The sequence below is a fragment of the Miniopterus natalensis genome, chromosome 2 (assembly GCF_054644295.1).
Source record: "Miniopterus natalensis isolate mMinNat1 chromosome 2, mMinNat1.hap1, whole genome shotgun sequence".
In the NCBI taxonomy this organism is placed as follows: Eukaryota; Metazoa; Chordata; class Mammalia; order Chiroptera; family Miniopteridae; genus Miniopterus; species Miniopterus natalensis.
The window spans coordinates 183,967,559-183,980,121 of record NC_142082.1 but is presented as its reverse complement, the minus strand read 5'-3'; the positions used below and the strand labels follow the sequence as shown (position 1 = coordinate 183,980,121).

Here is a 12,563-nt window from a genome sequence, read left to right as displayed (position 1 = left end):
TGTGTGTGTATGTGTGTGCACGTGTGCGTGTGTGTGCGTGTGCATTTGTGCCTGCGTGTGTGTGCGTCTAGAGACAAGGAGAACCGTTTCATCTTCAAATGCTTATGTGGTCTCTTCTTTCTTAAACAGGGTCTTCTCTCACTAAATCTATTTCCAGCTGAGCAAGAATTCATAAGCATTTGATGAATAAATCACGGAAAAATAGCAGCAGATAAATAGCTAACTAAATGATTATAAGAGAGTCTTTCAAAACATAGTCATTCTTGGTACTTTCATAAACAACAACAAAAGGACTGGAATTTCCGTGGTCCACCTTTCAATGGGGGTGATCAACTTTCTCAGGAATTGAGGCCTTAATGAGGCTCCATTGCTCAGTCACTTGTCTCTTCTCAAAGACCTCTTGATGATAAACATCTCCGTTATTTGTAATTATATGTAGATTATTCTTTTCCAGATCCAAAATAGACTTTTCTAAATAATACTGAGGAGATTAGCATATGCCTTTGATTTTATTACTAAATTTTAATACCAAGTTGGCGGTTTATCCTGCTGATGAAATAGGGCTGATTATCGCCCGCTCCCCGCGTCCCGTCACGTGAACCAGCGCTGCGCCTGGGGCAGGCCGCTCTGCAGCTGCGGGGCGGGGACGCAGCGCTGGCCGAGTCCCTGGGAACTTCTCTCCCCGCTCACCAGGGCCCCAAGCTCTTCCTCTATGACGCGCTCCTTCGGCCGAAAGTTTGGGCATTAGCGTGCCAGGAGCTCCCAGAGAACTTAAAGCTACAGAACTGTGGACTCTGAATGCAATTAAACTTTATTCAGAATTATTTTGCATCTTTAGTAAACTTGCTTTATGTTCTCATGAAACCTTAGGACTTTTTCCCTCACAATATATTCTCTTAGGGTTTAAAGGTACTTCTGCGTTGGAGTCGAGGGCAGGAAGGGGCCTCTGTTTCCACGTGGATGTCCTGCCAACATGCGTACTCAGACGGAATCTTTATTTGAGAAAAGACTAAGCTAAATAGATTCTGTAAAAATGGCTTTCGAGTGCTCTCAGCCTGACAACTTAGTTTCAGCCATTCTTGAAAAAGAGCAATTGTATATTTTACTCAGTTCCTCTCCTTTTCGCTGTCTTCGGTGCATTTCTCTTCTTTTCAGGTTCCCCTGCCTCTTCTCAGGGCAGGCCCTCACTACTGAGGCCTCCCCGACCACAACCCCTGCCCTCCAGCGCCCCTCCATCCTGCTCCCACCCCAACCGCACCTCCATGGTCTTGCCTCCAGGCCGCCTGTAATACTCTGCCAATGTCGCATCCCTTCCTTTGCCCTGGTCGTGGGCCAGATTCCTTAGCTGGGCCTCCTCTTACCATCTTCTCCAAACTGTGAGCCCTACTGCCCAGCCTTCGGGTCCCAGGGCTTCCAGCCAGGACACTGTGGCCTCACCAGCTGGCTGTGGCCCCACACTCCCATCTCTCATATCCCTGACCTGCTCCCTTATTTACAGATTCTGTGTGTGCCTGTCTGCTGTCGTGATGAATTGGCATGCGGGCGCCCACAGGCCAGGGGACAGTGTCTTCACATCACTCATGTTCTCCACAGCATTCCATGCTCAGCAAGTGTTTGTTGAATGAATAAGTGATAAGGTTTTTTAAATTAATATATTCTTTTTTTTTTCTTCCTCTGGGGACAAGTTGGGGGATCAGCTGGCAAAACAATTCCATCAATTACCACGACTTCTTGAGAGCAGTAGAGAATAGCAAGCCTTTGAGACCCGAGCCAAAAGAGAAGGGCGGGCCGGTCAATTTTGCGAAGCTGAATCCAGAGGAGGTTCTGAAGAACATCCAGAAAGTGGTCGCCTCCTCCAGTCCGGCTCTGTCCACGGTATGGCAGGCTCCAAAGGGCTTTTACTGTGGAGACTGAAGCCCCAGGACCCGCGTGGATCCACGAGAAGTGACTACCAGCCTGCCCCTCACCCAAGACCGCTCCCACCTCTCCACTCTCCAGGGTGTCAGGACTCAGAGGAGCTGGTCAAGGTCACATTGCTCAGTGTGGAGGAGATGGCTGTCCAGATTGGCTCTAGGAAAAGCTCCCGTGCCCTGGCCAGGTGGCTCGGTTGGCAGGAGTGTCGTCCCATACACCGAAAGGCTGCAGGTTCAGTCCCTGGTCAGGGCACATACCAGGTTGCAGTTTTGATCCCCAGTCAGGGCACGTATGGGAGGCAACCAATTGATGTTTCTTCCTCACATCAATGTTTCTCTCTCTCTCTCTTCCTCTCCCTTTAAAAATGAACATATCCTCGGTGACAGTTTTTTAAAAAGCTTCCACAATTGCCCCCAGCACGTGCTCTCTGAGGCAAAATGCTCCGTGTTTAGCAAATGCTGGATTTGGGGGGAGGGCAAGGGGTTCCAGGCAAAGAGAGCAGAGGACAGAGGTCCTCAGGTGGGAACGGGCTCGGCACATCCCCGAGCACTGGGCCCATGGAGGTGAGTGGTGCCTGGAACTTTCTGTGAGGATTTAACATCGTTGCCTTTATTTTACTGGTCAGTAAAATAAGGTGTGTAGAAAACCCACACTTGGTGTGACAGGGACCAGGGACAAAGCACATGATGACAGGTTGGGGTGGCCACGCCGGAGACGCGGGCCCGTCGGAGGGCAGCTTCCCCTCGGCCCTGGCCGACTGTGGCTGAGCTGAAAAGGGGCCGGTGTTGCCGGATCTTTTCATTTCTCACGAGAAGCTGTGAGACTTTCGAATTTCTAAATGTCAGTGCGTTTTCCAGATTTTTCAACAGCGCTGTGCAGGCCAAATAAACCCATTTTCAGGGTGGCTTTGCCCCCTTCTAACTTAAAGTGGTGCCACGGGGCACCTATCAGGATGTTTCTCAAACTGAGGCCCTTGGAACCTTTGGGAGGAACCCTGGCTCTCGCTTCTGAGAACATTCCTCAGGCGATGCTGTTTTAAGCAAAAGGGTGGGATCCCCTGGCCCAGGGAGTGGCAGGTGGTCTGCAGAGGCGCGGAGGGCACTGGAGGCAGCGAGGAGGGGAAGGAAAGGCGGCAGCGAAGGACAGCCATTGGAGAGCACGCCGGACGCGTGCCCCATCTCGGCATAGCTCTGCGGACGTGTCTCAGATGCGTCTTGTGACTGAAGCGACAAAACAATGCCTTTTGTTTATGTCAAGTCTTACAGATTCCTACGCCCTTCCCCCTTTGATTCCTCCACTCACCCTGTGGCTGGGCGGCTGGCTGACGGGGGGGGGGGGCCGCGCAGACCCAGAGAGCGCAGGCCCCAAGGTCACCTCCTAGGTCCACGGCGCTCCTGAGGCTCATCACACAGCCGCAGGACCTTCTGGGACCCTCGGGACACACGTGCTCAGGTCACTGCTCGCTCTGTGGTCAGTCTCCCTCGCAGTTGCTGAGCCACCACGGAGCAGGTCCCCGGACAGGTGCATTTCCGGTTGCCATGGTGAAACTCAGAGCCGCGTGGGTCCTGGGGTCCCTCTGCTTATACAGAAGCAGCTGAGCCGGAGGTTAAGGGGTTACGGCTGGTAACAGACGAGAGCCTCTGCCACAGGGCAGCAAGCGGACTTTGAACCTGACTCTCCCACGGTGCACAGCTCCCTGATTCTGCCACGGTCGGAACAAAAGATGGGGAGCTGGGGAGCGTTTCCAGGTTGATGCGAGTGCGCGCATCCCGCCTGTGCCTAATTGGCTCCGAATGAGATTGAACTGCAAGGGATTTGGTTTGGGGTCTGCAAGCACAATGAATTCTTACTTTAAAAAAAAAAAACATGTTAACCTACCACCCAATACAGATTTCCTAGCGCAGTAAAAATGAATGATTTCGTTTCGACAGATGGGAAAAAATGTGCTTTCTTTTTATAGCACAGTTTTGCGCTTTTTCAGTTTGACTGCTGCCCTGCTGGGCTGGCACCGCCTGTCCGGCCCCTGGAGCGCCCGGTGCGGGCCGTGGGGGGTCCTCCCGCAAGGTGAGGGCTCTGGATGACGGCGGGAAAGGACTGCGGCCTCCTGTACCAGCCTCAGGCTGGGGGGCGATGGGGGGGGGTGGCCCCTTGACTCCTCCCGGAAGGTCGATTGTGAAGTCAGACTCCCACCTGGAGACCCTGCCCCACCCCCGACGGTGGGATTGCACCCGAGCCTCCTGTTAGGGATGATTAACACCCAAAGGAGCTGGGCTGGAACGATGGGGAGACCTCGGGCCGCGGTGGGGCCAGGGTTCCTCTGCACTCCTGCAATCCGTGTCCAAATGGGAGTCAATAAAGCAGGTTCCCACAGCAGGTGAGCCCTCGCCCTGCGCACGCACCCCACCTGCCTCTGTCTTCAGCCGAGGAGCCTTTGTTAAGTAATTTAGAATTTAGGACGTGCAGACACTTGATTTCATTTGCATTCCGCAGAAGCAACACGTAAGAGAAATATTTCTGGAGTATTCACTTGACGCAGCACCTGCCCCCCTTTCTTGTAGGCGTTTTCTGCCTGGGATAAGGAGGACACTGGGTTTGTGAAGGCCTCGGACTTCGGGCAGGTTCTTAAGGATTTCTGTTACAAGCTAACCAACAACCAGTACCACTGTTTCCTGAGGCGACTGCGACTCCACCTGACCCCCGCTATAAACTGGAAGTATTTCCTCCAGAACTTCAGCTCCTTCCTGGAAGAGGTAAGGAGGCCGGCAGCGGGCAAGCAGCTCTTTTTGAAAAAGGGGCTAAAATTAGTTTTTACAAAATGGGTAATCGATTAAAACCGTGTCAGATAAATTGGCAAGCGCCTCGTGTAATTAGCTCATTCTAAATGAAAGAGTGGCATAAATTCTACGTAGAGTATGGGAAGGTTAATATCTTTTACTTTATTTGAAAGTTATCTCATTTTCAAAGATGTGTGGGAGCTTGCTTTTGTCTGGTTGCTTTAGAGTCTCGGGAATCTCAGATCCCCAAAGACGTGAGAAGTGAGGCCCGCTGTGCCTTAGGCCCCACGTGGCAGCGAAGGAACTGGGACCCGCCATGTGCCAGGCCCTGGCCAAGTATCAGTCAGTCCTGGGGCAGAAGTAAATGTGGAGATAGTGGGCTTAGGCCTATGTGTACTCAGCAGGTCCCAGGGAGGACTTCCTGGAGGAGGGGGGGTGTCTAAACACATTGCTTACCCAGGACTGCTCCTCTGGCTGCATACGCCGTATATTCGTAGGCCATTTCTTGATTTCCACACATAAATGGGCTGACATTATTAGAAGCAATTGCAGTCTAGTTTTAACCGGCACAGGTTTCTTCGATCGCCATTCTGTGCCGACTGAGCATGGGCACACGTGAGACATCCAAAAATAAAGCAGCGTCTGAGCCACACCGGGCTTCACTAGGATATGTGTAAGGGCCCGGAGCTGGGTGCTTGGGTCATCGCGGACCCCGTGCTTTTATACACGTGAGCGCCTGAGCTCATGAATCCTTGTTCACCAGTTCAGGGCAAGTTCTTGGAAAGGAGAATCCTGGAGCAAGGACGGGAAGGGTTCTAAGGGGTGAGGTTCATTGTAATAACAGCAGCGAGCCTGCCTAGCGCGTCCCGGGCCCAGGCTCTGCTCTCAGTCCGTTACATACATTCACTCGTGTGGCGCTCCTGACGTCACTGCGGGCACCCGCCAGAAACATCCACCTCACAGATGGGGATGCTGGGCACGGAGACGTTCGTAGCCTGACCACAGTCACCCTGGAGGTGGGAGGGCCTGTCCGTGAGCCCAAGAAGCTGGCCCCGGCTCCCGGCCCCTAATCGCTGTGCCTTCTCCTCTGGAGGCTGAGTTTTTCATCGTTGCCGTTTAGGTGGAGACTCCTAACCAGCATACACTGCTGGGTTGCGTGCTTTAAAACTAGAGTCATATATATGGTACTCTATCGAACGTTGTCCTCTGCACTTATTTTTTCCTGCTTAATACCGTGTTTAAGATCCGGGTCAGCACGCTGGCTTGTTCATTCCCTCACGCTGCTGCAAGGTCAGCCTACCCGCTGGGTGTGTCCGTCGAACACAGCACTGTGCCGTCACCAGCCTCCTGTTAAGGAGCACGTAGGTTGTGGGCAGTGTCCTCCGTCACCAGCAGAGCACCGGTCAGCCTCTGTCTGTCTCCCGCGCACCCGGGAGTGCCCTGCGTGGGTCTGCGGGCTGGAAGGCGGGCGGGCCACTTCCAGATGCTGCCCTGGTGGGGTGCCAGTCAGCGTGCCCGCCCACCAGCCTTGCCAACCCGCGGCATGACCAGGCCCCTTGATCTCTGCCCATATGACGGTCCAACGCTCTGAGTGTCATCAGCCGCTCAGGCGTCATCCTCTGCGAACTGCCTGTGAGGATCCCAGCCCTTCGCCACTGCGTGAGTCGCAAATACCTTCTCCCAGCCTGCGACTCGTCTTTTCTCTCTGTTTCCAGTGACTCTCGCTATTTTTAATGCGACTTATACTTTATGATTTTAAAAGAAATACATATTCACTGAGGATGTTTTGCAAAATACGGAAAATATAAAAAAGAACAGAGCAACATAAACCCCTGGTGATGGCACGATGACAGATGGCAACCACCACGGCCGCCCAGCGAGACCTGCTGCGCTCGGCCCCTCCCGAGCCTGTTCTCACCTCACTTCGTGTTCCCTCGGGGGGGGGGTGTCCCCTCATGGATGAGGCAGACCTGCCTGGGACAGCCCCGCGGGGGCACCAGGCGACTCAGCTTCAGGGCTGACATCCTCTCCACGGGCCCCGCCGCTTTGGAGACCTTTCCCTTCCATTTTTAATGCATTTCCCCCATTTTTTTAATGTGGTAAAACACACAACACGGACTTCACCTTCTTAACCCCCAGCGGCGTCGAGCGCAGTCAGGCTGCTGTGCGACCAGAGCTTTTCGTCTCCGCGGCTGAGACGCCCCGTTTCCCCCGCCCCCGCCTCTGGCACCACCGCTCTGCTCCCCTCTAGGAGCCTCGAGTAAGGGGGGCCACACAGGACTTGTCCTTCGGCTGGCGTAGGTCAGCGGGCGCCATGCCCGAGCTCCATCCTGTTGCGGCGGCGCCGGGGCCCCGTCCCCGTTACGGCGGGTGACTGTCGGGCCTGTGTGGACCCGACTCGGCTCCGCGCTCCACCCTCCGGCGCTGGCGCTCGGGTCGCTTCCAGCCGCTGCGGCCGCGGACACGGGTGTGCAGGCGGAGCTCAGTGCAGCGTCGCGTGTGGGAGAGACGCCGCTGGGCGTGTGATCGATCGTGCCTCTCGCCTTCTCCCCCTCAACGCTGCGTTCTGCCAGGTCACGTACACGTCCAGACAGCGTGTCAAGTGCCTGTGTTAACGCCTTCGACTCCCTTGTTTTTACAGGAAACTTTAGGTTTTTTCCAGCATTTGCCACCATAATTTACTCTGCAGTGAGCCGTCTGTGTGAACCTATACCCAATTTTTTATTCTTTCCTAAAGAAAACAATCCAAGAAATAAAATAACCGGGGTCAAGGGATCAGAATACTTTTATTAATTTTGAAAGCAGCCCCATATTTTCTAGAATATTTTTTCTATTGGGTTAAATCATATAAAATCACCGTTTTTAGTCATAAATGACTGGATATTGACAATTTCATGCAGTTTAAGCTAATATCTGCAGAAGCCGTTTATGTCCATTACACACAATTTGGAATATACCAATAATGTGACGCGAATCAAAGCCGCCGCCGGGCACAACCAGTGTTAACATTCGGTGCATTTACTTCCAACCCGTTTTCTATGGAAACATCTTTGGGGGCATCGAGGACAGGCTGGATATGCTGTTGATTTTCCCAGCTCTTGAAAGGCCCTTTTTTTAACAAACATTTTTATCCGTATCAAATAATACACGCCCATGTGGAAACGAAATGGAATCGTCGTGAAAGATTTAAAGGCCGAGACCTGACCAAATGCGCACCCACTGGTGCTCCCGGAGCGCTCGCCGGGACTGGCTGCTCCCTTCACCCTCAGATCCCACGGACCGGGTGGAGACGGTGGAGACTGTGGAGACCGTGGCCTCTTTCCCGCCCCCGCAAGCAGCCTCCCTTCTACTCCCGGGAAAGCGTCTTGCCTCCGAATCGCTCTGCACACAACAGCATCACCTTGTCACCGCATTTAGAAAATCCTCCGCTTAACATTTCCTTTAAGTCTAAAAGAGCAGTTTCAGCATCTTCCGTGAACATAAAAGCGCCCCTCGGAGCGGACGCGGGGTTGCGGGAGACGGGAGGCACCGTGGGGACTTGGAAGCCTCTCCGTTCAGTGCCGTGGAAACAGCGGGGTTTTAGCAAAACGCGCCCTTACCCAGCGCGGAGCAGGCCTGTGGCGTCCCGGCCGCGGGCAGCCAGCGGGGTCCTCCGTACCTGGCGTTTGGAAGTTAAGTAACGTGAAGACGGTTTTTCCAGGAGAGAACTTAAGATTGTGGTTTCCAGCCGCGGGGAGGCCGTAACGCGCACGCAGATGTTTGCCGTCTTCCGTGAGCAGCGTGTTCATATGAGTTGCCAACAGCGTCCCCTCCACTAGCCTTCTGTGTAAGTGTAGGGGCGCCCGTGTACTTTTAACAAATGAGATCAAGGATGGGGGAGTTTTCTTTGCAGGAAGTGGCCCTGAGATTACTGGAAATAAGTAGATTATTAAGATGTGACATCACTGTCATTCACTCTTATTCCTGGTGGCAAGAAAGGCTATGTCCCCTTGGTAGACTTTTGGGGATTTCTAAATGTTTCCCCTAAATCTCACACGTTTACCCCCTGTTGTCCTGGAGACCGTTGAGGATGTAGCAGGTTGTGGGAGGCACTCGGGTGGCCTTGGTGACAGGCCAGGACAAGGGGGCTGCTGGGCCCGCCATGCGCAAGCTAAGGCGATGGGTTATCGTCAACCACGGGCTGCATCTCGGCGTCACATGGCAGCCCACCCGCGGGCCTACAGGCGTCGTGGGGCAGCCCCGTGGGACCAGGCCGGCCTGCTGCACCCGTGACTCTCCTCTCCAGGCTTCGAGTTTGGGAGCTGGCTGCCCGGTGGGTGGACAGCGCTGGGACCTCGGCACAGGCAGGCGCCTGCTTCCCCTGAGCATCGGCGTCCACCTAGTCCTAGTGCCACCCCCATGTCTGCACTAATACAGACGGTCTCCTTAAAGCACAACAGATTGAGCAGTGAGAGGGTGCAACCCGCCGAAGCTACCTGGCTACCACTCAACGTGACACGCAGTCAAATCTGAGTTGGTTCAGGCTCCTCTGGTCCTGCCTCCTGGGCCCCACCTGGACCTGTAGCCTCTTGCTGGAGACGAGTGGAAGTCCCCTCGCTACCCAGATTCCCGGGGTGTGGACAGCCCGGGGGGGCACCTGCTGCTCTGAGCTGCCAGCTGGGACCCTGCCCAAGCAGGACAGAGGTCGGCCACCAAAGGGACCGTGGGCCACTTTCCAATGCATCTCGCAGAAATGTGACTGGGCCACCCCCGGCTGGCTTCCACCTGACCCAACGGAGGGGTCACACTGGCCCCTCTCCATCCGAGAGACCCCCCTTCACACAGCCGCTTGGGGCGCAGGACGAGGCGGTCAGGAATCCAGAGAGGTTTGGAGGCAGGCACATCCAAACTAAATTCCCAGTGAAGTGGAAATGTGTGGAAATTAGTAAAGTAACGTTTGAGGTAGTGGATTCTCTCAAAACAAAACCCTGCCTGCGGGGATAGGCAGGGACCGAGTCCTGTCCCCAGGCCCCGGCCCTGCTCCGAGGAGCCTCCACACAGAGCCTCCAGCAGTCCCCCCGTGTTGCCGTCACTCCCTCGAGTCCGGGCCGGCGCCTCTCTTGATTCCCACCTCAGAGGGACGCCATCCGCGTGCTCTAAATCAAGGGACCGTGGCACGGCCAGGCCAGGCTGGCCCCATTCGCTTGGTCCCTCCAGAGCCACGACGGTCTAATTTACAGTCTCATTTAATCACAATTTTTGGACCAGACTTGAGCTGCTCCACCGATGCTACAAGGCCATGACCTTAGGAAGCCAGAGGTCGGCCCAAGAAGTCATCCCAGAGGGACTCGCAGAGAGAAGTGCAGACCACAGCGAGCGAGTCCCTTGCGTGTCCCGGTGCACCTGTGCGGACGCCTAGCGGGCAGGCGAGCCCTTTGTGTTGTGGCTTCGGATGCCCGTTTGACTGGAAGAATCTTAACCGCCGACATTCGGCAGGCGTGCAGGAGGACGCGCCCCGGGCTGGGCAGTGGGAGGACTGGGCAGCACGCCCGCGGTGACCTTGCCATGGCCAGTGCTCGGCGGGAAGGGCCGCGGCCCTTGCGAACAAACCGGGAAGTTCCGCCTCGGCTGTTCCTGAGCCCTGCATCTGAATGGCCCACGGGGAGAGATTACGTGGGAGGAGCGCGTGGCCCGCCTGGTGGCCGCGCCTGGCCGGTCCGTGCCACCTCCTGTCCCCGCAGTCAGAGGCCAGCACCAGTGATCCTGGCACGCTCGGCGCAGTGCTGCGGGCCAGGCCCGGCTGCGAGCTCTGCCGGCGGGACTGCGCTGTGCCCCGGCAGCCCGCGAGGGGGGGAGGCCACACGGGCGGTGCCGGGCTGGGGTTAGACTCCTGCAGCCCAGGCTCGCGCCCCCACCTCCCGCCTGTCTGGTGGGAAGGGCTCTGTGTGCCCCTCGAGGTGGCCGCTGGGCGGACTGACCACGGCAAGAGCTGCGCATGGTCCCCAACAGCAAGCGCCAGACGCTGGCACTCGTCGCTGCCTCTCTTCAGCCCCCCTTCGCGAGCGCATCTCACGTTCAGCAACCCCGTGACCGTGTGGTGCGGAATTTACTTGGGCGGAAGAATTTATTTTAACAGTTTCACAGGCGACTTCAGCCATGATTTTATTGAGTCATTAAAGGGTCGAAGGGGAGGCTGCACTGCCTCCCCTCCCTTCCCTGCGCTTTATGGCCGTGTTGTGCCTCGGGAGGGCTTGTGAATTGGGTGTTTGCAAAGGCGCCCAGCCAGATCCTTTGCCCACGTGCAGCTGTGTGGCGGGGGCGAGCTCGGGGGCCGGAGGCCGGTGGCGGGGCCTGGCCCTGCGGGGCCGGGGCACAGATGGGCGATCGGCTCTCTGCTGAGTTTGCACCACGTCTGGATGTGGGGAGACGGGGCTTCCTGGGATCAGGAGCAGCGGGTGCGGACACCCAGGCTGGGGGAGCCGCACACTTTAGGCGCAGCTGGGGCGCGGGCTGAGGGGAGGGGCAGAGCTGTAGGTGGGTGGCCCCAGTGCCTGCCTGGGTGGGCATCCCACAGCGTCAGCTCCCCCAGGGCAGGGCTGGGCTCTGCCGTCCACTCTCTATCCCCAGCCCATAGGAGGCCCTGGGGCAATAGTTCTGAGTCACCACGTGCCTATTTTCCGCTGGCTCCTGTATTCTTGGGCACGGGGCTGGCGTCTGGAATAGGACAGAATGGGAACAGCATGGCGGGGCCAGGCCGTCTTGAGCTCCGTCATCAGCTCACGGGGTGGCCTGGGCACTGTGGGCGAGTCCTGACCTCAAGGAGCCGAACCCACTGACTTTGTCAAAAGCTCAGAGAACCACAGGTACCTCGAAGGGCGACAGGAGGATGAGAGGAACTCGTAACACCCCAGCCCGGCGCCTGGGTGAAGGAGACGCAGCGAAGGATGGCTGCCGGCCCTGCGTCTCAGTGTCACCTGCTCTGGGTCTCTGCCGCCGGCTCTGGGTGTCAGGAAGCCTTGGTTCAGTGGACTTGAAGGGGCCTGAACTGTAGCCTTTCAAAGGAAGTTCTGGGATCAGGATTCGCCACCATCCGCTGCCCGGGAAGCACCCTTGTGTGGTGAGATTCAGGCCCAGGCAGCCATGGTGCCTCCAGGAAACCGGGGTTGCTCCTGGACTCCTGGGGAGACTCCCTGACCCTGCAGGCAGCACCCTGGGTTCCTGGCCCCACTCAGCGGTCGCTGAGATGGAGACCTTCTCACAGACGGGCCCTCCCTGGGGGCGCAGGGCCGTGGGAGTCACCATCCCGGGCCGCGGTCTGGCCGCGGTCTGCTCACACACAGAGCTCCCGTTCCTTCTCCTCTGGACTTTTTAATATTTTATCTTTTTTTTTCTTTTTGACAGGCAGTTTTGCTGCTGTTGTTATTTTCAGCATCCATTCACTGTAAATACAAATGAGGATACAGTGCAATTAATTCCTTTGCTAATCAAAATATTTGATCACGTGAAGCGATTCTCAGTCCTGGGAGCGGCGCACCGCTGCCCGGGGGTGGAGGGGCTCCTCCCTGGGTGCACCCGGCCTGCGGAGCTCCCTCCTCCGCAGAAGGTCCTGGGAGAGCTGCGCCGGACCCCTGCGGAGTCAGAACAGACCTAGTGGAAGAGCCATGCAGTTGGATTAGCTCCTCAAAGCCTCCGTGACAGTTAAACTAACACCGATGTGTCTCTAGTCAGCCAGCCGAGTGCGCCCTGCTCCCGGGCAGGTGACTGTCACCTCGGACACCCACAGGGAACGTCACACGTCCCCTTGTCGCGTGCCCACCCTCAGGGAAGCTGCCCCCGCTGACCTCTCCTCCCCGTGCTCCGAGCTCATCCCTTTTATTTCCTACTTGCTGCAAATTC

General features: G+C 56.3%; 1 protein-coding gene across 1 annotated transcript in view; it reads left to right on the top strand.

The window, feature by feature from the left end:
* Positions 1-12,563, top strand: part of EFCAB6 (EF-hand calcium binding domain 6) — a 141,419-nt gene that overhangs the window by 111,931 nt on the left and 16,925 nt on the right. The window contains 2 exon segments of the mRNA XM_087814963.1: positions 1,686-1,875; positions 4,473-4,664. Coding sequence (XP_087671089.1) covers positions 1,686-1,875; positions 4,473-4,664 — 382 coding nt within the window.